The following is a 27,283-nucleotide window of genomic DNA, read 5'->3' as shown; positions in this document are numbered from 1 at the left end:
TTAAATATTGGCTAAGGATCTTTCTTAGCATGAAGGGAGAATTCAGAATGACTAAATGCACAGTCTTGATGTCATCAATGTCTTTAATAAGCTTTGCATCCTAAAATGCCATATACCATAACACATCCCTTTAAGTTCTAATTTCTTCTAATTATCATACGGCCCCAGAATTGATATTGAACTGAGGGGGTTCTGATTATTTCTCGCTGTGGTAGAGTAAGTTTCATTTATAAAGACATATTAAGCATCTTGTGTATTTTCTTAAGATGAGAGATCACATTATCAAAGAATACAAAGATTGTTGTCTTTTCATTATTTCTAGAAAGCTGCAACAACTAAATTTAATAATTTATTTTCCAATACTATGGGTATACTACTCATTCTTCCACTCTACTTCTCTAATTGTTACTAGTTATGTAGATCTGTTGTCCCTTTGTGAATGAGAATAAAGTTTAACTGTATGTCTTGAATACAGCTTATTTAGCAAATTTTCACATTTTTCCTTTTTTTTTTTTTTTAGGTATGATTCACTGATTTTAATGCATAAAAAGTTTTTAAGAAATTACAGATTAAAAAAATAATACTGGTCTATTTAAATTCATCCACTGTGCTATTATGTTTCTACAGATATTGTGTAATCTCAATCTCAGAACAAGTTATTTTATGTTTTTAGATTGCTGATTCTTTAAGTCAAGAAAAAAAATTATTCTCAATGGGTAAATATTCTTTTGAAGTCTTGTGGAAGAAACAGTTTGAACTGTGAATTCAGTTGCTGGGCCACTATTTCATTTTGGCAAGGAAATGGAGTGGACTGCTTTAATTGGCAGGTGCAATGCCTGACTTCTCATGTTGGCTTGCTGACAGAATATATATATTAAAAAAAAAAAAAGGCCTTGTTTGGGGGGCTGGTGGGAAGGAGTGCATTCCAGTTTCTCAGTCAATGACAAATTCTCCTCCCATGTTCCACCTCTTCATTATCTGCTCAGCTGAAGCCACAGGAAAGCCTTCTTTTACTAATTCATGATGATAATATTACAGAACATTTACAGGCCTCTTTCAGAATTGTGACTTTGTTGTACCATGCCAAAAAAATTAATTCATGGTAAAATTTTACCTTGTTAGCCTGACCACGCTTACAGCGTTTTACAGTAACACATCAACCACAAACCAGAATGAAATTTATCCTCCAAAAAATTCATACCTTACTAAAGACTATCTGTGAGTTATAGGGAGCTAGCAGCATGAAAAAAGAAAAGAAAAATATATTTTGTTTACACTTCTTGTATTTTGACAGTAAGAGATAATTAAATAGAGAAAGTAATTTTACTGAATGTTTGTTGTCTCTGCTACAACTCCAGCTTCTGGCTAAGTGTAATGAGGGGGGCTGGTCACACCTTTTCCCTTAGTTTATTCAAACTATCCTGTCAGGGTCCTGTCCAGCAATGAAGGTTCCTACCCTCCTGAATGCCAGTGGCTCCAGGATTCCTTAGATGCAGGTGGGGCTGGGAGCTCATTTCTCAGTACAGGTGCAGATTTGCTACTAATACACAAACCAGATTCTTTAAGGTAGCAGCGCTGCTACCTATAAGCATTGACATGAAGCTAAGCAGTAAAACACTATCTGAATTTGGTAGAGAAAAACATTATGATAAAAAAACACAATTCAAACTTTCAAATAATCATTTTGGATACTATGAAAAATAGTATAACCTATCACAATTGCATTTTGGAAAATGATATATGAAATACAGTTTGAAATACATAACAGAGGGAAATAAGATAACTAAGATACTTAGGTTAATCATTGCAGCAAAAATAATTATCTGAAATATAATGAAAAAACACTTTATGTTCTGCATTCCTACCTATATTTTTAGGCAGTGGTTTGAAGTAAAATCAATACCTGGGTCAGTGCTGAACTACTTATTTTAGTCTGTTTTTCTCTATTGGGCCTTCCCAGTAGAAGTGACTAGTAGGACCCCAACCAGGATTCACCTCGCACTGAGAAAGAGCACAGAACTGGGATACATGCCTTTACACAGAGTATAGTGCAAAGTGGAAGCATCATGTAGAGCAGCCTGAAAAGTCTGGATGACAGGTGTTGAGTGATTAAATATCTCCAGCTGGAAAGTCTACAGGATCCTGAGCTAACATGTGCTAGGAAAGACAAATGACTGCCTTCATTGTAGATTAACTGATATAAGGCATGCTTTGTTTATACTGAAGGTTCTTTGTGGACAAGTATTTTTTAAAATTTGGATTGCAGTCTAGAGAATATTGACTGGCAGTACAGGTAGAATACTTGTTTTCAGCTGCTTCTGAAAAACAAGAGAAAAGACTTCTCACGGGTATGGATGTGAGAAGGGAGCAGGGAATATTTTGCTCTTGGCTAGCCCTCCCAGAGGCTCAAGAAGCCAGTAAAGATTATAATCTGCTCCCCGAGACTTTAAAACCCTGGCAAAGAATGATGCTGCACTACTCACAGCAACTATGTAACAGGCATTGGGGGAGCTGCTAAATCGCTAGAGTAGGAAACAAACAGCTTGCTTCTTTGAGTACTTCCAACCTATACTGACGTTTAGGGGAATGCAGGGAGACTGTGTCTCTGCTTCCTGACAGAGATTCAGACACTTCTGTTCAAAAATCACAAGATTTTCCAGGAAAACATATCTTCCAGTATATTAGCAATATGTTTTCCAATATACTTTTTATTATGACAAACATTTTCCCCAACACAATTTCAAGTATCAAAATGCAGAACTTTGAGAGACACAGATGGCTCCCTGAATAAACTCAGTTGCTCTAGTGAAGAGTACTGTCCAATAACGTTCAAAACTTAGGTCACAATCCTGAACCTTACAACGGTTAAAGCACAGTTAGTATTTGTTTATTGTGAAATTTATCACAGCTTTCTCTGAAGTCCCTGCTAGAGACAAGATAGTGGTACAATGAACCAGAGATCTTTATATGGCCAGGCACAAATTACCTGGGCACAATGGCATAGTCAATCTTTAATTAGCTCTGGCCAAAGCAGCAGATTTTCCTATGTCTTGCTATATATACTTTTAGCTCATAGGTTTCACAGCCTGATCAAGAATGAATCTGCCTTTGCATTAGCCTGAATTTCTGTCTCCCGCACTCTAAACTGAAAATACTTGCCACACTGATCAAAGTATTTGACAAAGTTTTACGGAGCTTTGTCAATTAGTACTCATTAACTGTTGTATCTCCTCTAAGGGAAGGTACTACACAATGTTGTATTAGTAAGCATTTGTATTAAATTTATTAGAAATGTGTAAGCTGGACTCTCCAGGATTTTAGGTTTTTCTGTGAATGACAAACCTTTCACTCATATGACTGCTGTGGAGAATATTTTGCTTTGATTTTTTTTTTTTTTTTTAACTGTTGTAGAACGCAGGTTGTCAGTCTGAGATCTTGATGGGCAGGAGAACATACTATTTTTCTCCTGATATATGAGAAGGATTTCTGACATGGAAAACACTGAAAATATATTGATTTCATTTCAAACTTGGCCTTTGAGGCTCCTATGGCTACAGTGGACAGGCTTTCTCAAGACCTTTCAGCTCTATTCTTATGCTAATCAACAGTAAACCTAGCAAGTTGCTTATCACCTGAATAAACCATTTAATTATAGCCATCTAAGGTCCTAACAGTCATTTTGATGGTAATTTAATAATTCTCTAGGACTACGGGAGGGTCTTCATTGCAATCCAGCAAAGTAACGGCAATTTAGCTAAATGTACCAATACTAGCTTTAAACTAGTTTTCCTGGACAGTGATAAAAGCAGTTGCCAGTAGCAGAGGTTTCAATCCAGGCTACAGGAGCGTCTTGGGAGTCTAGATAAACACACACTTGGGAAACTTTTTCCAAAGGTCTTTACCATACTGTATACTGGTTAACTAATTAAGGCATTTACACAGTCCTAAACATAGATTTGGTTTTATTCCTCGAAGTATTATAAAAAGCTCAGTATGCATATTGAAAGATACATAGGCTGCATATTTTTTTTTAACAAAAGTATAAAAAAATTTGGAGTAGCAAGGGTGACCTCCAGTGTGCAATAAGTTTATGTCATTACATCTTAAACGTAACAAACTACTTTCTTGGCCTACTATTAATTTTGATCATCCTACAAAACAAAATATTTACTTAATTTTTCATATACAACATACTACCTTCTGCTTTGACCTGTGATTTTTCAGTTAACATTCAGCTTCCCTTTATTATACTCAATACTACCAAAAAAAAAAAAAAACCAACTAAGTAAACAGAAAAATAGGAAAATTTGTTTCTTGCTCCTATCCAAACGCTGATGGTCACTGTCTGATTTTTTCTTTCAGAACAAAAGTATTAACATTAATAAATACATTACAGAAGCTTTTTTTATTTTTAAGAATACAATAGCATTACTGATTCATAGTGTAACCACTATATATAAAATGTCGTACCTCATAGTTTTACTTACATGCATTTTGTTTATGTGCAAACTTGAAAATGTTAATGAATTCAAAGCCAAAACCATCATAATTCTACTTATACAAAAGACATACACATGTATCTTAGTAAGCTAACCATTTGGTACAACACATAATAAAATACATAACATACTGAATATCATCTGTGAGAAAAATTAATGCCCAGGTTTCCAAAAGGTAAATTCATTCTATTGATAAGTTGTGTTAGACAGATACCTTAGAATAAAACATTTAGTCAGCTAGGTATCTTTAAGTGAAACCATAATAGATGTTATCATAGTGAATTCAAAACTAAGAACACTACTTTCACATTCCTTTTTTATTTCCGTCATCAGTACTCAACTTACCTTTTGGTGATTAATTTTTCAAATAGTTTTTCTAATAAACTAGGGAGAATTTTTAGCTAACTGCAAGCACACAAAAGATCTAATTACGGGTGCCTAGTGGTGCTACTGTCTGTCAATGTAAGTGTCATTCAGGGTCTGTCAGTGTTCCCATTATACATCCCTACTTTCAGAAGGTTATAATGTGAATGTTAAAATTTGCTTCAGGCTGATTCCTGGCATATTGTGCAAGGAGGTATCAGGCTGGAACTGATTTTCTCCTTTTTAAATAATTTTTTAAATGATCAAGTTTAGATGCTTTAACCCATAGCTAAGGAAAGGGAGAGAGTTAGCAGGAGCATATGCTTTTCCAAATGACAGTAACGTAAAAGCAGCTTATTGTTTTTGAAACTTGAATGCTGCATACTGATTATCCAAATGTGCAAGAGAGACCACCACCGCAGCATTTAAGTCAAATTATTTTGTTTGCCTTCCTTATTCAGCTAATCACACTAAAGAGGAGGAACCCAAATTCATGATTAAGGACGGAGGGAGTTGGCCTTATGGTTCCTTGGATCTGCAGATGGCATGTTTGTAGGTAGTCTTGGACATACTTTACATTCTAGTTTTCCTGTAAACTTCTTGTACACTGTCATATCCAGTATCTTTGCACTTCTTCACGAGTGTCTAAACATTACATATCGATAGACTGCAAGTCCTGTCCTTTACCATGTTTACAAAGAGGAGTTCCAAAAAGTCCCAAGCTACAACTGTCTCTGCATTAAAAAGCTGTGCATCATGAACTCAGGACTTTGATAAGAGCGTACTAACTATCCCGCACTAACATCAAACGTGCACATTATTCTCAGCACATACTAAGTGCAAGACTGCTAGAGCAAACAGCAGTTCTTGCAAACTAAAAATGTTCACCCAAGGAGTTAGTGCAGAGGTACCTAGTGCTCCGTGAATTCACCTGAGTTTATCGCACATGAATTGCCTCATGTAGAGAGGAGGCCTTAGAGCTTAATAACAATAAAAGGAATGTCCACTAAATATATTTTATCACGATAACGGCAGATTTCAATTACAGCACATGAGTAAGGCTTTTTTTGTTTGCTTGTTTCAAAAATGGACAGATTTATTAAAAATTTCAATATGAAACTATACACTCATATTTTATTTTTTATTTTTGGTGAAAGAAGAGCCCAACTACAGCAAAAAGATATTAAAATAACTATGTATATCTCTAAAGGACTGCTGTTCTCTTACACATTCCTTACCATAATATCTAATTATAACATGGACTATTACCTCTTTGAGGCAAGACACCTTTTTTTTTTTTTTAATTTTTCATAAAACTGGGATTTGAACTTAATGTAGGCCTCCGTGTTAATGTGTGTGTTCTTAAACAATAAAATAATTAACAAAATGGCAAACACTTGTAAAATTCTATTTTTACACCTGTGGATTATTTATTTATTTGGTAGGAAGAGCAGAGAATGTAAGAAAACACGCTTTTCTAGTTTCTTTAAAAGACAGATATTCTGTCGTACAGGCCTACAATTTCTTGAAGTCGTTGCCATCACAAAAACACTATAAACTAAAAGGAACGTAATGTTACATTATGAATTTAGACACTTGTTGCTTTATTTTTGTTCTACCTGTTTCTTTAGTTTAACAGCTAAATACATCTAGACTTTCACAATGTGAAACAGACCGCATTGAATTCAGTATTTCACAGGTTCTAGTGAAAATCAAGGACCAGTTCAACTCATTATAAAGTGCCTTTGAATAAAGGTTGTAAGATTTCATTTTCTGAACTTAATTATATTGCAAACTGCAAACTGCAAATTCCTTGCTCCATTTTAATTGATTCATATAACAATAACCGAAAAACAAAAGGCTCCTTAAAACTTTAGAGTATTAAAAAAAGACATCCTGCGAGAAAGTTTAAACTAGCGTATTACGTTTTGTCACATTACGTGCTTCTGTGTACTAGCATATATGCACGTCCCGCACAGCAATCTTTGTGCAGCCCTTTTTGGAGCAACATCTTGATTTTTCAGAAGTAATTTTATGTCTACACCTAGAGCGTAACGCAAGGTTTTCGCAATCGGCACGGTTTTTAAGTGACGATCTACTCCTCCCCTCTACTTCCTCAGCCCCCCCTCCCCCCCACGTATCAGGAGACCATTTTAGTTCACTCACCAACTAAATCCCCAAAGGGACTGGTATATATGGTAACATAGGAGCCAATATCTTAGCTATCAGTTTTCATACAGCCTGGCTGGACCTTTACATTACTGCTGCCCCACATTTATTGTTCTTTCATTGCAGCTGTCAGCATTCCCTGACAGCATATTATGGAGCACACGGCTACAAAGTCAGTACCAATCAGGCCAGGATCATGCAGATAAAGGAAGCAGACGATTGATAACAGGCCTTAAATCAGATCATCGCCATTTAAGTACAAGATTCTCAAAAGCTAGTAACCTTGTGGGACTTCTCTCTCACTTTTACCTGCTGCAAAACAAACTTACGTAACGCCTACAAAGTTTCTACAACTGTACTGCTAATGAGAACAAAAGTAAATAATAAAGCCTTACCATGTGCGGAGCACCGCGTTCTGAAAGTCAAAGTAAGCATTCATCGAACTTTTCACCACCTGTCTTTTAAGTTATGTCCCGCAGAAAGAAGATACAATACCTGCCATTAGACTAATGTGCTTTCTTCCCTCCCTCCACTGGTTAACAGCAGTTTTGTTGTGCTTTCAAACTCTCTTACTTCAAAAGCGCTTCAACTTGATATGGCTATTTAACAGGAAAAATGAGAGAACGTGCATAGTTTAGAGGCACTCTTCACCAAACTGAAAGCACCATGTTAAAAACAAAAGGATCTAATTTGTCCTAGACATAAATAATAAAACAAAACAAGAGTTGCATGCAAATTCAGTAACATAAAATTTTAGGTGATAAACAGAATGGAGCCTGCCTTCTTGTTTAGTATTCCTTAGTTATCACCATAATTGCTGCATGTCTGTCATCACTAGGAAAAGAAAAAAGTGTCTCTCTCAGCTGCTCCCCTGCTTGTTTTGTTCACTGTATTCTTGTAAAGTGGGAGAAAATAAGTGTCATTTAATGAATAGTGCTATTCTTTGTCTGACAGCTTCATATCTGTTAGGTGTAGGAGGCCTAGTACTTTCCTTTTTCTGATAATGTTTTTGACAGTGTGCTAAATTCCTCCCCCAAAAGGCCGGCGTATATATTCTGCTAAAAGGGGCTTCATCCATCCTGAATGGATGCCCTCTTTTAACCCCCTTCAGCTTCTGTTCTTACATTAATTGAGCTGATCAGATTGAGCATATGAATTTGTCTTTGATGTATTCGTATGTTTAGTTGACGCTGCTCGCTCGCTCATTGGCAGCGGGCAGAGCTCTCAGACAAATAGCACTGTTGCCATAGTAACAAGCAATAGCTAGGGATCTCTTGAAAAATATTTTTATTTCAAAATTCAAACTGGAAAATTCTCACTGGATACGGTTCTCGGTTCTGAACGTGTCATATCTAATGATGAATGCAATTAGGAATCCCACCAGTGTTTTAAATAATAAATTAGGCTAATTTTCTAGGCCTGGCATGATGACATACAAATACTAAAAAGGATTCTCTCTTTTTTATCCATTACAAAAGGCTTATTAATGACTTTTGTTCTTAGGATTTCAAAATTAATAGAACGGTGGAAGAGTGATATAGCCTCCTATGTGCTGAAGATGAGAAGCCTAGAGGTAAACTTTTTTTTTTTTTTAAATACTTCATGCTGCTCCGATATTTGGTTATTCCATATAAAAGCAGGTGAAGAAATCCTTCTACAAATGCTATAGCAGTTGGTAAATCTCAAAGGATGAAAAATGCCCATAGCCATTTTTAATTACTGAGCAAGAAAAAAGGAGAGATGTTGAACATAAGTTTTGCAGGCCCTCACAGCCTCAGAATGCCAGGATTTTAGTTCTTAAGATATCATTTGAAATATAAGGAAACAATGCAAAGAAAATACCTAATGAAGAGAGAAGAGAGAAGAGAGAAGAGAGAAGAGAGAAGAGAGAAGAGAGAAGAGAAGAGAAATTAGGCTATGATGAGTTGTAATTAAAATACATATTTTGTATTAATCTGCTGCTATTATTTTCCCTGGACATTAGCTTCCTGACTTTGGCTTTTAAGACACTGCCTGTCAATGTGCAGTAATAGAGTTCCAGGGTTCTGCTCCAACATATAATTACACTACATTGAAATCCATTGATATTATCATTTATGCTACTTCCAGTTAGACTTGTTCAATCTTGAGGGGTCAACCCCCTATATCTTAGCATTCAGTTACATGTTAAAATTTCAGAATTCCCTGAGAAATTAAGTTATATTTAAATACTTCCCTTGAATCTACAGTATATCTGCACTCTTCATTAGGAGAAAATAGTTTTAAGAAGTCTCAGGGTCATAATCACACAGAACACATCACAGCGTGGTGAACAGAACTCAGAAAACTTCTTCCACTATATTAAGTCTGATTCTTAAGTGCAGATTTATGACCTCAAGATGCTATTTACTGGTGCATGAACGCAAGCAAAAGAAAATAGTTTATATATTTTTTAAATGTCACTCTTCTATCTTATGCTTGTTTTCATGTGAAGAACTATTCTGCTTATTCAGGTAAAGAATTTAATATATTATAAATGCACACTGTAGTTTTAAATACAGTTTTTACTATTCTTAAAATGTAAACATTCAATCATACTTTGTCACCCAAGATGAAATCTTGGCCTTGTTGAAATCATGCAAATGTCATTGCGTTCATTAGATCCATGTTTTCAGTCCAGGAATGTCTCCTATTAAATTAAATGAAAAAAAAAGGCCCAAGCCATTGTAAAAGTCCATTTAGGAACAGAGGTTTCTGCTTTACCAGTTCATTGTCTTCTAGTGGTGAGATTATAAAAGTTAGGTTCTAGAATCACCCCGATAATTTATTTCCAGTTCTCAAGATTCCCAATGCAGCTACTTTTTTATTGTCTTAAAAAAAGACATAAATGACATTTATAAATCAGCACAAGCGGTGCTTGTTTTACAAATTTCTAGTGCTATACTTTGAAGCATGGTGAATTTCGTCTTTTTATTTCTACATTTTTGTACATCTTCTGTTGATAGTATTGAATTACAGGTTCTGTATTTTTAATTAAATAGATACTGCTTTGTCTCAACAAACAAATATTTTGCAAAACATCAAGCAGGGTGAGGCAACTGCTGAAACGACTGTCTTTCAAAGCATCACTGATAAAAGTGAACCCGATAGAACAACTAATTTCTAGTCAATGTAAACATTAATAATAGTTAACAATGTGGAAGAGAAAATATAATTTATTTTATCTTCATTAGTAAGGTTCATCAAATTGCAGGGTATACCCATCTGATTGGATAATGATCACTAGGGCTAGATGCAGCCTTGATGTAGATTGGAGAGTTGTGCAGGCAAGCGAGAACTTCTCTGCCACCAGATTAGGAGCAGACATTCCACCACGTAACGCAAAGGGGTCCACATCCCCCTGAGATTTGCTATATAACACCCACCAGCACAGGCCTTAACGATGCAATTTTGACAATAAGCTAAATTTATCTTGTCATAGTACAGAGTCTAACAGTAATATTATTAGCACATAAGAGACTGGATCTGAATAGGAACATGAGGTCATAATTTATTTCATGACTATAAGCCTGCTTATACTTTTTGTAAGTCTGAATCACATACTCCTCCTTTACAAGAAAATGAATCAGTAGGGGAAGATATACCTTACAGGAGTCAAAAGAACTGTTAAAAAATACTTTATGCTAAATATTAACAGCAATAGTTCATTATATTAGCAACCTTTAAACTGATCCTATACTAATACAAATCAACGTGCAATCTACAGGAAACATGGATGCTTAATTATTCATAAACCAAAAATATATTTTTTCATTTAGCAAATATTAAAAATATTTAAATCATAGTAAAAGTTAAAATAAAAACAGATGGGAGGTTTTGAAGAAAAATGCAAGGCCCTGGATAGATGGAGAAATTTAGATTTATAGATAGCATAAGATTATAGGACATGTGGTGATGATTCTGTTTTCTGGACTTAATTTCTCTAATTTTATATTGGTGTTTTGTTTTAAATCAGATCCATCTTGAACTTTCCAGCTGAAGAATTTCCATAACTATTAAAAATAGTAGAAGATATTACTGTAACAGGGACTGTGAACTATTCATCGTGAAATAACAACTCCATAATTAAGATAAAAGCTCTGCAATTTACTTTTTTTCCAGATAGATTTTGTGAGGATTAGAACGTGTTTCAAAAGTTGCTATAACTTTTGCCTTAAACAAGACCTTGCAGTAAGACTATACAGCTTATTTCCTATCTTCAGGAAAATCATCTAATCTAGAGATCAATGGATTTAGTGAGACAGACTACAGACAAGAGCCAGGCTGATGATCCTGACACAATGGAATCCATTCACTATTAAAATGAATCCCAATCAATGTTCAGTACTATAATCAAAGCAAATGGGAAGAATTTCCCTTTACAAAAGGAGAACCCTTCCCTTCACAAGTGGAAAACTTAAATCCATACCTGAATTAATTTCATCTAAACAACCTTGCAAAATTCAGATAGTAAGGAAAGACATTAAACGACGCTTTGAGTGCAGATTGCTGACAACACAGTCCTGTTTAAGGTCCTTTTAAAAAGGATAGATTTTTAAAAGTGAAAATAAAGTTCACTGGGTAAAAAAAGAGCATTGTGCAATGCTGAAGTAATTCCATTGAGCCACTGATTTCCACTGACGCACAGTGAAAATTCAATATATTAATTAATTAATTCTTTGATGTCACAGAATAAAGATTCTGGATTGTAGTACTTGCTGGAAGACCAGAGAACTACATGGGATATCACTCTTAGATGACTGGCCTGTTAACTGCTAATCTAGGTAGAATAGCAGTGTTTCCAGGGCATGATTTACCTTCAGTTATATTAAATTTTTAAAACAGGAAAGAAATGTCAAAAGTTGATTCCAAGTGTTCTTAATACAGATTTGCACCTGGATGTTGTTGATTGTTCCAAGAATAGTTAAAAGTACACCAAAAAGATAAAACGGCATTCTTTTAAAACTCTGAGGCAGGGCTGATATCTCCAATTCAGCAAAGTGCTTACGCATACGATTAAATGCACTGAAGTTATATGCCTGAACTTTAATCCAGAAAATATATTAAGTTGATATCAATGTGATTAAATACATGTTTTAGGTTAACCATCTGCTTAACAGCATTCCGGAACTGTTGCCTTTCTCAAGCCCTCAGCACAATGGCAACTAACTTTTCCTTTATTATTTTTTAAACTTTTGTATATTTTATAATATAAATTCATATAATTTTAACATTTTAAAATCTTATTCTAAAAATAGGCCAAGATCCACACAATATTTTAAAAAATCACTGTCTAGCAAATGTTTTTAATGTGCCATCAAACATTTTCTTCCTTCAAAGTATTTAAAACCAATGTGAAATTTCTTTCTGGTAGACTATGCAACAACCTCTATAGTGTATAACCACTCCAGCTGTAGCACTAAAATTACTGAAACTATAATTCTCTTAATATTTAAATAATATATTAAAATTTAATTTTCAGCACCTGGAAGAATCTGTTTGTGTGCCAGCAAACGAGGTAGTTGGGCCTGGAGCTCCTATACATATGGGACTCAAAAACAACCTATCACAAATAATTACTAAGCTAGAGCAGCTGTACTCATCACACTAGTCATTTAATAAATCAGGTCAAAGTTGCCTCAATTCTTTTTTCATTTTCAAGGATTTCTGCAAATAAATTCTATAGTCTTCATCTTTTTGTTATTCTACATGTTTATATTATTTTTATTGTTAATAATTATACTGGGGACATCAGTTGGTTTTAGCTTTCCAGATATTTCAGAGAGAAATAGATCTGGGTTTCATGAGAGAATATAAAAATATGCAATGTTTATTTTCCAGTAAATCTTTCAAAGTTTTAATATGATTATGAACAGATACTGTAATACAGAAATACATTTACTGATATATCACGTACATGCATATACACATGGTACTGCAGTACAGTCCACCACAGTATATATGTATCTTTAAAAAAAAAAAAAAAAAAAAAGGTCATCTAGCTCATGAACAAAAGATGATGAGTCGTATTGTAGGCTTTCATTCATTTTTATGTTGGCAGTTTTCAGATGGAAAGCAAGTATTTCTTTTAAAAGCACTTTCCAAATTATGTGCTTTCAGACACACTTTGTTTTCCACTGCTTTCAAGAAGTTGCTTTCCAGCAACCACTACAAACTTTATGAATGTTTGTGAAGAAAAGTCTATGGGCCATTTATCTCACATCTTTTCAGAAATTATCTAGAAGAATAATGTAATCTGAGATCACATTTTTCACCACTTACACAGAACTCCCAATGCTTGCACTGAATATGAAAATTTTAAAAATCGTTAAAAAAATTCATACAGAACTCTCTTTTTATTCATAGTTTTAAAATATTCTGACCTGCATTCCTATACATGAAAATAAAAAAGCTTACAATGAAAAACATATATTTTATAATGACATACATAGAAATAAAACACATTAAACTTTGGGAGGAAAGAACCAAGCATTTATACACTATTACCTTCAATCACTTGAATGCAAGTCATTCATACCACCACTATTGCTAACAAGGCATCCAATTTACTAAACAATGAATATTGAAATTACGTTTAAAAGGTACAAATGACTGTCCAAAGAATGACACTGAAAAATATTAAGTAACAGCTCTACCTCAAGATAAGCCTCACAATTAAAGAGTTTTAATGAAGAGAGCCTTCAAAGGCTAAATCAGGAGGCATTGATTAGATTGCCTCTAACTTTGTGTTTTGACACCTTCGTCTTTCATGGCATTATATTGTCTCTGTGCATCTTACAAAGGAAGCATTTTACTAAGCCCACACATGAACAGGAGACAGCAGTGCTTATAAAAGAGACTGTCAAGGGTGTGAGCCAAAATGGGTCTCATTTGGATTTCAAGTGAAGAAAACTCCTAATGCATTTCATTACAATGTATGCGAACCTCTGAAAAGAACGATGGATTGGGATTCTCATCCCTATTAATTTATTGAAATGGATTCAGTTTTTTTCTTCTATATCAAGAGAGACCATGTGTTTCAAGCAAGGTAACAATATTATAGTACCAAATAACCAAATATGCTATGATGCAGTATACCCTTCTGCGAGATAAAGACGATGCAATTTTCTTGATAATTGGGATTTGAGTCCAGAAATAAATCCTACAATAGCATGGCAACAAATAAATATTCTTTGTTACTGTCAGGTTTAAAGATATGATCAGGAAGCTATGCAACATAGGGATTGATTCAGTCTTTGTTACCACGGCAGGTTTTTACCATTTGAAATCCTATACACCCCTCGCCCCGCCACAGTCATTCAAATATTGACTTTTTATTTCATTGAGGAATTGTGTCTACGATGTAATTAGGATAACACCTATATAAGTAACATTTTATTAAAAGATAGCAGAATAGGATGGAGAAAAAGTAAAACCATTTCAAAAAATTGTAATACATTCCAGATTTACTTAGCTCCTGAAAGATGCTGTGGCTACCATATCACCAATTATCTTACTCATAGTAAGAAAAAGTTTACATAAATACTTATTTGTCTTTTTCTCCCTTCAACTTTGATAATAAAACCTATAATCTGCTATTCATAGACCGTAAATCCTGGTTTAACACAAAGGAGAGGATACAAATTCCTTATCTATGCCAAATAATTTTACTAATATAACAGTATTAAAAATAAGACATATGTTCTCATTGTTTTTAACACCATTAACCTTTAGAAATGATTGATTGTGCTACACCAATAACATTCAGTGAGTTCAAAGCTCATCTATATTTTATGGAAATCTTACAACCTGCTAGTTAAATTAAAGGTTAAATATACATAAAGTCTTTGAACAAAACACAAAAGTATTCCATATGTGTGTTACTCATAAGCACAGTACACAAACACATACCTATATAAATTATCTCCATTTAAGAACCCCAAACCAACCCCCCTCCCAATCGTAACGCAAGGACTTCAAAGATAGAGTTAAAGAATATGGTATCTGTGGAATATTATGCAACTACGCCCTGCTTGTTAACTTAAGGACTCAAATGACATCACAATTATATAAGACAAATGTCAAGGAAATCATAATTAGAGATAAAGGTGCACTTGCACCCATACATCAGTTGTCAACAACCATTTTACTTCAAGTTAGAGAAAAGTCCAGGCCTTATTTAACATTTCTAATAACACATGCACATACATATATGCCTAACTATATCACAAATTTATATGTATGATATGCGGAAGCAGAAATGTATGTAGGCATACAGATACACAGTCAATGTAAATTCAATTAACATTCTGAACATCTTCAACATTTGAATAAACAGAACATACAGATATTTATGTTGCATGTGTATGTATGTGGCATACATATACAAGAGGAACCGAGAGATTAACAAGAATAATACAAAATAAATTCAAACCCAATCTTAGCAATAAAGATTGCAAATTTCGAGGTACAACACATACACACACAGATACACATTTATTTTATTTTAAGAAGAATCATAATTGAATTAGAATGATGCATGTTCCACGTTTTATCTTGACAGCTTCTGTATACTCAAGCAGAGCCCATTAAACGCAAACATACAGCAGGTTACTTGTTGAATAATGTATTTCAAGTACTTAAAATTACTAGGGATTTGACTAAGTTCTGCACATGAATACATATTTTGGACTTAATTTTCTGCACTGGCATTTCTTTAGCTGAATATACTTTAAATTCTACAGTGAACTCAGTTAATATTAGGCTTTTCCAGGACATAACAAAGGTAATAACACTATCTTTACAATATAAACTTTATGACATTATGAATAAAACTGACAAGTGTAAAATTTTATCCATAAACTAAGTGATATACTTATGTTAATTTACCTTTTAAAAGATATTATGTGTTGCTCAGTTTTTTTGACAGGGCTTCCATTCATACTGAAGACATGTCGAAAAACACTATATTTTCTCTCAATAAGGAAAATCACTTTATCCACTATCGTTCTCATTCTGTCTCAATAAAAAATCAATCATCAAATGCTTATTTCCAAGTTCTACTTGTTAAACTGCCAATTTATACATACTGTTCAACTCAGCTCATATTCTTTCAAGACTACTTGTTATTCTTTTTAATGTTTTCTATAGTATTCAACTTTTAAAGGAGCAAGGAGAAAATAAAACTTTTTATATACATATTATAATAATTTTACATTTAGAAGTGATCTGATGAAGTTCAGAACCCTTATTTTCAAAGAAAAAACAAAACAATCTTTTATGTGGTTTTCAAAGTAATAAAGGTCTGATTGATCCCACTGACTAAGGCAATTGCATCGGTTGTCTAAATGGTAGTAACGTCAATGTCAGATATGTGGTTATCTTTTCATCTTGGACTATTCTCGAATGTAAAAATCAAATGTTTGAAGGACATTTCACTGACCTGTTATGGCCTCTGCAACTCTCAAACACAATACTACTACTCCTCATATAAGTGCCACATTTTGGATAAAAAAATGCTTCATCAATGATGCCTTTGCGACATCTGGCGGTCCTTATTATATATAGACTTTATATTTGTTTCTTTGTTGAGTACTTTCAGTTTTTGTTGGGTATTTTTAGAATATTATTTTTAATTCATGTATTTATTTATTTATTTCCAAACCTACCAGTATGTAAAACTTTAGTCCAAAAGGCTTTGATACCCCCTAGTGGGGGGACAAAAGCAATTTAGTCTGAAAAAACACAACGTGGTCTACCATGAATCCATATGGAGCAAAAGGTCACAAATCTTGAGATGCAGTGACATCATGACAATAAGACACTTTTGAGACAGAAGCTGGCTCATTTTGAATATAAAAAGGACAGCGATCAAATGCTCCCACACATCTAAAACTACAGAGAAAAATAAGCATGCAGAGACCTTGAGATGCTTACTTAATGCCGGAGAGTTAAAGCATACCTTTTGTTTTCACAATTAAAAGATGCCACTGAGAACTTGACAAGTCTGCTCCAAAAGATCTAAAAGCTTTATTTCTATGCTATTATTGGATGCTGAGAAAATGTCATTAAAGAAAAAAATACTCAGTTCACAGAGCACACACTCCCTATAACTCCCCAGCTCTTTTAAAATTAAGTCAGTTATACCAACGCTTGTTGTACGTTTCAGTCTTATTATTCATCATTTTAATAAACTATGAGAACAGTATTTTGAGTAATAGAAAAATGATCCTCAAGTCTTCATGCCTTTTTCTACAGTTATTCCAGAAAACAGACGGAATAACTCACCTAAATTCCTTTATTACATTAGCCACAGGAATATTTGATATCAGCTTTGTGAAACCATGATTTTGCCAGTACTTAAAACAGCAGCAGAAACTAACATGTTGTTTAAACTCCATTTTTCACTTGCTCTAATAATTATAGTTCCAAAACAATAGCTGATGCAATGACCAAAAGAGTAAACATATACTGTTAAATGTTTTTCATATACATAAAAAACAAAACAAAACAAAAAAGTCAACTGAATATTTAGTTCAGATGAAAACAAAACCCTTCAGGATATATTCCTTAAGCCATAGGGCATCACCTCTTTAAATTCTATTTTATAGAACAACAGACTACTGTACCCTAAAATTAACCAGTAAGTCCCCATTCAATTTTTAATTAAAATTACTGTAGCCTGTATTTTTACTATACTTACATAGTATACTTACTTATGTGCAGTCAAGCTACAGACTATGCACTGTGGGACAGAACAACAGTCGTTTGTAGACTACAGACAGAGAAATACAAGACAAACAGATAGCCAAAAAAAGCCACTGCTAATTGTTATAAGTCTCTTTCTCAGGCCCCAGAACTGCCAACAGACAATCAGTTTAACACATTGATTTCAAGTTATTGTATTGAATTCACAGAGAAAACTCATTAGATTAAGTATGTGAATAAGCTGTTTCAGGATTGTATTTTAGTATGGAATAAAAAGATTAATCACTCATTAATCCTCATTTAGGAAAATTCTGCTTATCAGAGCAAGGACAGATTAAAGTGAGAAAACTAAATTTGACGAAGTTAACAAAACACAGTAGAAAAAGTGGTGAAAAGGCCATTACAAAACGAGAGAGTTAACCTAACCCCTGTAAATGAGACTGTTGACATAAAAAAAACGGAAAAATACATTTAGGAACAGTATGGGCTGTAGAGTGAGCAATGTAAAATTCAGGAATGGCATAAAAATAGAACAGAAAAGCAAAACAGCTATCTTTCCATATTCTACAAACATCTATACACACAGAGGGGAAAAAAAGGGGGTGATCCCTAACCAAATATATAGCCTTGATATTAAAAATATAATAGAATCATAATGGAATGGTTCACTGATGAGAGAGGGAATTCCCATCTAAAAACTACATAGAATGGACAGATGTCGAATATATAGTGTGATAAGACTAAGAAATTCACAAACTGGAAACCATTCTTGTTAAATCTATATGGATAGACACTCCAGATTTCAAGAATATACATGCTTCTAGAATCATCCTACCAAATCCAGTTTTACAAAGGAGGATAACGAATGCACAAAAGAGAGAGTCAAAGGAGATAAAGGCTAACAAGGTGGTTATTAGAATGTTTCCAGGTATTTTCATATAAAATGGTCCAATGGTAGTGGTAGAAAGTTTGGAAGTACAATATCTCAACGCTTTCAGGGATTATGTTGTAGAAGAAGATATTGTAGAGCAAATAAAAGGGAAAGCTGTTCCTAATTTAATCTAATTAAATACAAGAAGCCGGTATAAAAATTAATAATAGCTGAGAACGAAGCAATGGTGATTGTAGTATAATGCAATTCTACATTCTGCAGAAGGAAAAATACATCACTCTCCATTTCAGTGGATGATACAGAGTAGGTACCATCAAAAGATTGTAGTGTCAGAAGAGCTTAAACTGGAAAACTAAAAAATTAGCAATTCATCAATGCTAGAGGGAACACACACAAATTGTGAAGAACTTTAAGAACAAAATAATTCTTAGGGATACAAAGACTAATAAGATTTATTTCTGTTGCTTGAAAACCACTTGCAAAAATAATTTAAATGAATTGATGAAAGAATTAAAAGATTATGGTATAATGAGCATAGTTCCTGCAGAAGATACTCATTCCTCACTGATGTATCAATAAAATAAGCAAGCTGACAACATTTATATTTCTAGACGCATTAAAGATAGTCCTTCACACTGCTGTAAAATAAACTAAAGCATGGTCCAGAGGATATAAGGACCTCCTAAGCCGCTAAATTTCTACCAGAAATGTTTACTAATAAGGAAGACGCTGAAAAATTCATCACACAAACTCCGTTCTGAGTCTATTACCTTTCCTGGTTGGTAAGGCAAGTAATAGGGAAGAGCAGTACCCTTTGCCAGGTGACTATCATCAACTCTTTTTTGCTCAGAAAGTTATTGACTGAAACTGGTTAGCTCAGACCAGTTAGTATCAAATCATTCTCTTCTGAGCATGATGCTGGGGAGTGATCTTTGAGCCAAACTGACTATGATCTGGGCTTGGCCTACCTAAGAAATACCTTTCTGTGAGTTGCAGTTGCTTCAGTATGGCAGAGAAACACCTCAGAAGGATCTCCTTTCTCATAAAAAAAAGGAAGCAGATGGCATGATTTTGTCTGTATGGACTCTAATATCCCAGGACTTTCTGCATTTTATTAATAACAGTGTTCAGAAAGGAATCCCGGACATAATACAAAAGGCAGGTTTTAGTAAGATCTTTGGAGCAAGACTGAGAGCCTGAATGACAGAGCTTTCATGAGGCATGACAAAAACAAGTCTTCACAAGGCTATGTGTTTGAATTTCTGTTAAAGCAATTGTCTTTCTGTTTTATTAAAGAGTGTTAGAACAACCAGAGCCTTAGCTAGGCTTTTGGGGCCTATCTCCTCTCCTCTGCTCTTGTTACACATACACAATATCGCTGACTGCAGGAACTCACATCTCTCCCAACAAATCTTTTCCCATTACTAAAGCAAGAGTGGGAGACCTCAGGTTCACAGAGTGATGCTTGGAAATATGTATTACTTACATATGTTTCTGTGCATTTTCTGTGTCACGCTGTTCATTTTGATTCTGTACTTACACAAAATTACTGCTCAAACACTGCTACTGTGAGATCCTACTAAACAAAATTGTGGAGGACCAAAATTGTTAGTGACTCACCTGATCAGTAATTTTTGTCCTACTGCAAACAAGGTGCTCTACTATTTAGACACCTTGATAACCACATATGTGCACTGAGAGCATGACTAAAATAACAGAAAGAACACCAGCAACAAATGCAATTTTCTGGAAATATGCAAAGTTGCACAACACACTACTGCACCTTTTTAATCTATTTTGTGAATCTATGAACTGGACAGTAATTTTTTTTACAAAATCTGTTATAAATATCCTTTAAAAATATAGTCACTTCTGTCATATATTACCAAAAGTCATAATTCAAATTTAGAACCATCTATTTTACATCAGAGACATTTTGTAGAACTAAACTCTTGTTAAATAAACACACACTTAGAGATAACGCGTATCAAGTTTTGAACAGTAATATTATTGAAGCCACAATGGCTTAAGGATATAAAAGAAGTATCTCAACACATTACCAGTTCTTACAGACAGAGGAAATATCAAGACAAATAAAGACTAAAGAAAATCTGACAAACTGGACCTCTCCTCTATTCCATCCTGAAGTTTCTGCACAATTAGCACTCTACTTCATATGCTGAGTAGGAATGACGGAGAAGATACACTTTGGAAAAAAATTTAAAGCATAACTTAAACCCATATATCTGACAGACAATAAAGACTCAATATGAACCACTATTTTTTATCTTAAAGGGAGATGGTATCTCCCTTTAACAGCTCTAATGAATTAAGACATAAAATAATGCAATATCTTTCTTTCTGGTTTGCTTCTTAAAGGTAGTTGCTAATATTATTATACTCGTAATTGAGTAGAATTTTTTAACAGTGTATAAGAAGACAGCAATAGAGCTCTCCATGTATTCAGAAGAAGTTGAGGTTTTTTTTGTTGTAGAATATTGAAAATACAGAGTTACAATAAAAACATTTCAGGGCAGATTTTGTTAGCCAACACCACAATACTGCATTTCATTCTGTTCTAATATGTAGCTCACACTAATAGTTCACACTAGTAGTAGTGTGATACTATTAGTTCACGCTAATAGTTCACACCCAGTAGTTTATGTACAATCATTAGTAAAAGTAAGCAATATTTTTTTCAAAGATGACAGCCTTTTAAATGGTAGTTATTAGGTCACCCTCTAGTGTTACTGATATTGATCAGATTTAACAGACTATTCAAATGTATATTCTTAAAAATCTTAATGTCTCCAAGAACAAAAGCAGAAATTTTTAGAGATTGATATGGAGCTTGTCTTTACTTACCAAGCAACATTGTGCAGGATGACCTTGACATTAAAAGTAAACGGTCACCATCTAGCCAGGCTCATTGCTATGCTTAAAATCAAAACGTATTCTTATAACAGCTTCTTAAGCTCAGTTGCTCCATAAAGGCTATGTTAAATTATTTCAATATATGATGAAAACTGCAAAAGCACATTTTTAATAACAAGAGTTTACTACTGTTAAATATAATCTTTATTGGGTTGATTTAAATGGAAATTTTATAATCTTTGAACTAGAAGACCATGGAAAGAAATTCCCTGAATGATCTGGTTACCAGAAGTATTTATGCGTTCCCATTTGTAATGAAAGACAATACATGAATTACTCTGGTTCTCGGTGAAAAAAAAAATCACTTTGGAAAAAAGTTACTGCTTTTAAATGGCACCAGCATACAGCAAGTGAAGAGAGTACAAGCCTGTTTGTGTTAAATGTAAACATTAAAAGGCTCCTTATTTGCAAGTCTGGTATTGTAAAGTGAAAATGCAAAGATGGTAAAACCTATGATGTGCAAATCAGACACTATTTAATTCACAGCCTTCACTCAGGAGAAGCTTCTCTGTTTTGGGATCTACTTGGACAAAGATGACTGACTCAAATTTTTAAAAGGAAGCAAAAAAAGCAAAATGTGCGCATTGTGCCCCTTGCCCCCTTTTCCATTACCCTTTGGAAATATACTAAAAGCGGAGGGACCTACATCATTTCTGAAACCAAAGACGATTCCAGGAGAAAAAAATGAGTGTAACAGAACCCAAAAAGAATTGGAAAAAGAAATTAATAAAAGGCAGGAGCAATCAGACTCCACATTACATTCTTGCCTATTTGCCATTTTTAAAATGACAAATAAGCTCAGAGTAGATACAATCATATCAGTACAGAAATGCTTTCACTGCAAAGATGAAAAAATTGTATTGGCATAAGTTAGCCTTACACTGATTTAACTATTCCCATGCTTCTTCAATAACATAATTGTTTCAAAAAACAGAAAAAAGTCCCATCTAAAAATAATACAATTTTACTAGAGAAAAAAAAGAACAGAATGCAAAGAAATAATCTCATGTTACAGAAAAAAGATGCAAGACACAAGAAAGACCTTTTCAAAAATAGGAATTAAGAAACATCTACCAGACTGGCTTGATTTCACTCAGTACAGCCACAGCATCTGATGACCAGTGTACACAGAGTCATCAAGGTACCAAAGTTCTTTAATACTGTGTTACCATATTATTGGAAATTCAATTTGCATTTAAAATTGTGGCTTCTTCCTTTTAAAAGAGAAAGCCAGTAAGATCATTGTCATTTTCTTCTCTTCCAAAGTCAGGTATATAATTTAATTACTGGAAACAAAAAAGAAAACACTCAAGTACAGTTTTTTTAATGCTGAAATTCTGAAAATATTACATCAAAATTTCTTATGCAATAACCATCTTCCCACTCTGAGCCATGGAAGAAAATATCCAACTGTCTTTACGCTTCTTACTTTGAGAATAGTAAGTAAATGAAACGTTATTTCTATGGAATGGTCTGACAATAACTCTATATGAAATATTAACTGATGTGCTGTTTAAAATATGAGATAGAAAGGAAAAAAATTACTTTAAGAGGTGGCACTACATAACATTTTTAGAGATTTCTTTTGTACTTTAGAAACAATAAGAAAGCCTTTGATTTTCTATATACCATTTACAGAGGTTTAACTATATATCACATAAATGCTTTCAGTTTTTATCCAAATGTGCTGTTAAATTATCCATGTAATTATCCCAAGAGAAATCATTATACTTTTTTATTGTTAATTTCATTAACACTTTAGTGGGAAGAGTTTGGTTGTATTTAAATTCAGCTGTCACAGTCTTTATTAGTACAATTAAAGGGATCATTTCCGTATTATTCTAGAGGGTGGTTTTTTGCGGGGGTGTTTAATTACCGAGTTACAGCAACAACAGAAAGTTAATGGGCAAAAATATTCGCAAAGATCTATGGTCAACCTTAGAACAAAACACAGCTCTCCCTGATCCCAACAGTAAAATCTGTTTTTAAACATACTGCCATTAAAATGAAATTACAATGGTTCTTTCTAAAATGGGCAACATGACATGACAGCTGTATGTACTTTAGGAAGCCCTCCCATAAGATACAGTGGCACTGATTTGAGTAATCCGATAAAGTCTGCTACAGATGAAGAAACATATATATCTTGAAGACAAGTATATTCAAATATCTGCTTACAGAGCCTTGTACAAACAAAGCAGATATCACTTTTGATATACCACTATTATAATATCTTATTTCTTCATCAATAACTGCAGCACCATTACTTTCCTGTCTTTTGTGTGCATTACAGTGAAGCTGAGTCAGCAAGCCTTACACCTATATGCAATTCCACTGATTTAAATTGAATAAGAACAAAACAGCTTTGCAACTGGTGATCCAGGCATCAAAAATGGAAAATACGGATTGCAAATTAAAATTAATTTCTAGATATGAAGTTCAAAACTAAGATAGAGGTGCTAAAGAGGAAAACAGAAGATCAGCCTACTTCCATAAAGAAATTCCTAATTCCAGGTGAAGGTGGGACCCTGTTCTCATCTGCTTCAGATTTTAAAGAGGGATTTCTGCTATCTTGAGCATCCTTATTTGGAAAAGGATTAGGGAAACTGATGGATTAGCAAATGCAAAAAATCTAAGCAAATTCATATCCATTGCTCTTTGACAGAGAAAAATTAACTTTTATCTACAGGGAGTATTTCAATTGAAAGATAATCTGGGGAAAAAAAAAATTAATGGGGAGCTATAAGACCTCTGCCTGCACTCTCCTTCATTCCAAGGGATCCACAGAGTTTAAGGAAAGGAAGGATGATGTGGAAAGACTGTATGGAGATTTCATTCTTTGGCTTATTATGGGTTTTTCCCATCAATGCAGGTGAAAAATCCATACATCTGGTTGATTAAATAACGAGAGCTTCTAAATCCTTTCTCTTTTAGCATTTTATGATTTCCTGTCTACATTGCAGCACTATGCCGTAACTAAATCTCTGTTCCAGATAATTTTTGTACTGGAGGAAAGGACTGAAAATCATGGAGAAAACTGCCTTTCATTTATATGCAAAAAAACACTCTATTATTTTTGCTGTTAAAGCTTTTGCTCACATTTACTATGTACAAAAATTTATAATGTTACAAATAAACTTATCATTGCAATCAAAACTGTAATTGTGTTTACACTTGTTATTGTATTATAACGTGAAAAAGATATCTTTTTTTTGTTTTCTAAACTGAATAGCACAAACATTTTTTATTTTAAATCAATAATGAAAACAGCTTAGGGTTGCATTTTTGAACTAAAACTGGAAGAAAAAAGTTTAAGACTGTTTGTAGATGCATCTAGCTTAACAGTTTCATGTGTTGGATGTGACTTTCACAGTCTGTTGGCAGTTTGCAAGAAAGCCATCACACCTGTGACTTGGTTGTTGATTAATGAGTCTTTCAACTCATCGCTACCATCTGAAGAAGGGCCGTGGCCTTTCTAAGCTTCATTGGTTTATTCGCCTTCAACTGCAGTCCTACCAAGGTATCTTCCATAAAGAAAATCACACCTGGTTAAGGCTAATGAAAACCTCAATATGTCATTTTCTAGACAAGTCAAAAAGCATGTAAAACTAGACAAAAGATGTATTCAAGCAACATGAATGCAGTTTTGTCATAACCTGTCAATCTAAAGACTAACATAAAAAAGCTTTCCTCAGTGACATTTTTCAGTGTCAACTATTAGAATGACAATTTTGAATTCTCTCTCTACTACATGATGCAGGGTGCCTAATGGTTTCCAACTCTTTACAAAGACAGAGTTTTCTTGTTAGATCCCAGAAAGAAGTTTACAAAAAACAGTTTTTCTGGGCCAGATTATCAGTCAGCACGTTAGCTCAGAAGCTATTAAATCACAGCACCCATGCAGATTTTAAGATGACTACTCAAATCATAGTACCTACTAAGAGTACATGTGCTCAAGTGCGCAACTCTGCAGTATCCTCAAAACTGTATCTTGATCATAATTAAAGACAGCTTGACTCTGACAACTGGGCCTTGGAGGAGGGTCAATTAGGAACTTTGGGACTTTTCATCCTTCCTTAAGCAGTTAATTCTTGAATTGAGGTGATACAGACAGGACAGAGGAAGTTCAGCCAGGAAGGCCATTTGAGAAGGCAAACAAGCTATGGGAGAGCTGTTGGGAAAGCGAGTGAAAAGCAGAGAGGGAACAACTACAGCTGGGAAGGTCTGTCATCTCTGCGATAGCAGCCACCAGTCCTAACTACTTGCTTTGTGATAACAACAGCAAATATCTCTGGGTCAAGAGAAAGCACACGGCTGTTCCTCATCTCCTTCAAGGATGAACTGATGGGCCCGATGAAAGCTACCACTTTCTAAGATTCAAGTTAGCGAAGCAATTTCTCACTGACGTATAAGTAGAGCTGAACCACTAGTTGCCAGCTAGGACTGTGCACATCAACAGCTCCCGTGGATCAGTTACCATATGGTAGTTTTTGTGTCTTTAAATTTAGTCAGAAAAAGCTAGGTTCTGCTCATGGCTTTGCTACAGAGTAATTTTTCAATGCAGAAGAAAGCTTAAAAAGGTGACTGCAGGAACAGATTTTCCATCTGTTAGACTTTTATATTAATACTTCCCTCTCTACCTTACAGGGGATTTGCATGTCTCGACTCATTACAGCTTGCAAAGAAATTGAGATCCTTGTATGGAAATTGATTTATTCTGTATTACTAGCATTTTGCGGAAAATCCGTAATCTAAAAGAAGCAGAAGGAAGAAACAACAGGTTGGTAAGCAAACCAGACTTTTAGCTTGCTGGCTTGTGTCTTGTAGCTTTTTCCTTTGCAGGTGTAGTGAGAAAGCCCATAGATGAGATTAGTAGCTAGGCTGTCTGTACAGTTAGAATAGTCAGGACTTTGGCTTGCATTAACACACATTTAGAGCTTTTGTACACACCAATGATCACTATATATCTATTAAGAACGTAAACTTGGATCGAAAAGGCTCAGAAAGAAGAAAGGAGAGATAAGAAAAAGATGAACATGATTATCTCCACTTAAGAATCCTTATTGTGCAACAGGATGTGAGATAGAATTGAAAGGAAGGCAAATTATTTGCAGATTGATAGAATGTATCTATTTTTAAGAAAAGCCAGAAGGTTATGGGATGCCAGTCACCAGGTTAACTAGACAACAGCATAAAATCTTGTTGTGTCAAACAGACTTCCAAATAATCATTTGTGGTTGCAAGTATACAAAAGTATCCAGTTATGAAGAAAAGATGTACAACTTTAAAGAAACAGATCAGATGTGAATCCTAACCAAAAATGCATATATGTATTATTAATCACACTAACACTTTGCATTTACTTAGATTTTTTTTCATCAAAGCATATCAAAAGACATAAAAATATGGACAAATGTTGTTATCTAATTTTAAATCGGAAAACCAAGATGCAGTGAACCGTTAAGGAAAATGTGTTCAAGCTCACAGTCCTTCCTATCCTTTACCCAGTAGACAATGCTTAATACACTTTTTAATGCAAAACATGAATAACAGTGGAAATAGCATCAAATTAGCAAGATACCTTATTTAAGTAATTTTACCAGCTCTCCTATAAGTAACAGCTGTAAGTACATAGTTCCATACTCTATCTATGCAAAGGCCTCATCATAAGGGACTTCTTTTTTTTTTTTTTTTAAAAAAA

General features: G+C 34.2%; 1 protein-coding gene across 19 annotated transcripts in view; it reads right to left on the bottom strand.

The window, feature by feature from the left end:
* Positions 1-27,283, bottom strand: part of LOC138064345 (uncharacterized protein KIAA0825-like) — a 262,588-nt gene that overhangs the window by 94,695 nt on the left and 140,610 nt on the right. The window contains exon 22 of one of the 19 annotated variants that reach the window (XM_068926411.1): positions 9,630-9,699. The exons of the other annotated variants lie outside the window; for them this stretch is intronic. Within the exon in view, the coding sequence (XP_068782512.1) occupies positions 9,645-9,699 (55 nt within the window). The 3' untranslated portion in view covers positions 9,630-9,644. Of the gene's footprint in view, positions 1-9,629; positions 9,700-27,283 lie in introns of those variants that run through there. 19 annotated transcript variants of the gene reach the window in all.

Source organism: Struthio camelus, chromosome W (assembly GCF_040807025.1).
Source record: "Struthio camelus isolate bStrCam1 chromosome W, bStrCam1.hap1, whole genome shotgun sequence".
NCBI lineage: Eukaryota > Metazoa > Chordata > Aves > Struthioniformes > Struthionidae > Struthio > Struthio camelus.
The sequence above is the reverse complement of the archived record's forward strand: the minus strand, read 5'-3'. Positions and strand labels throughout refer to the sequence as shown.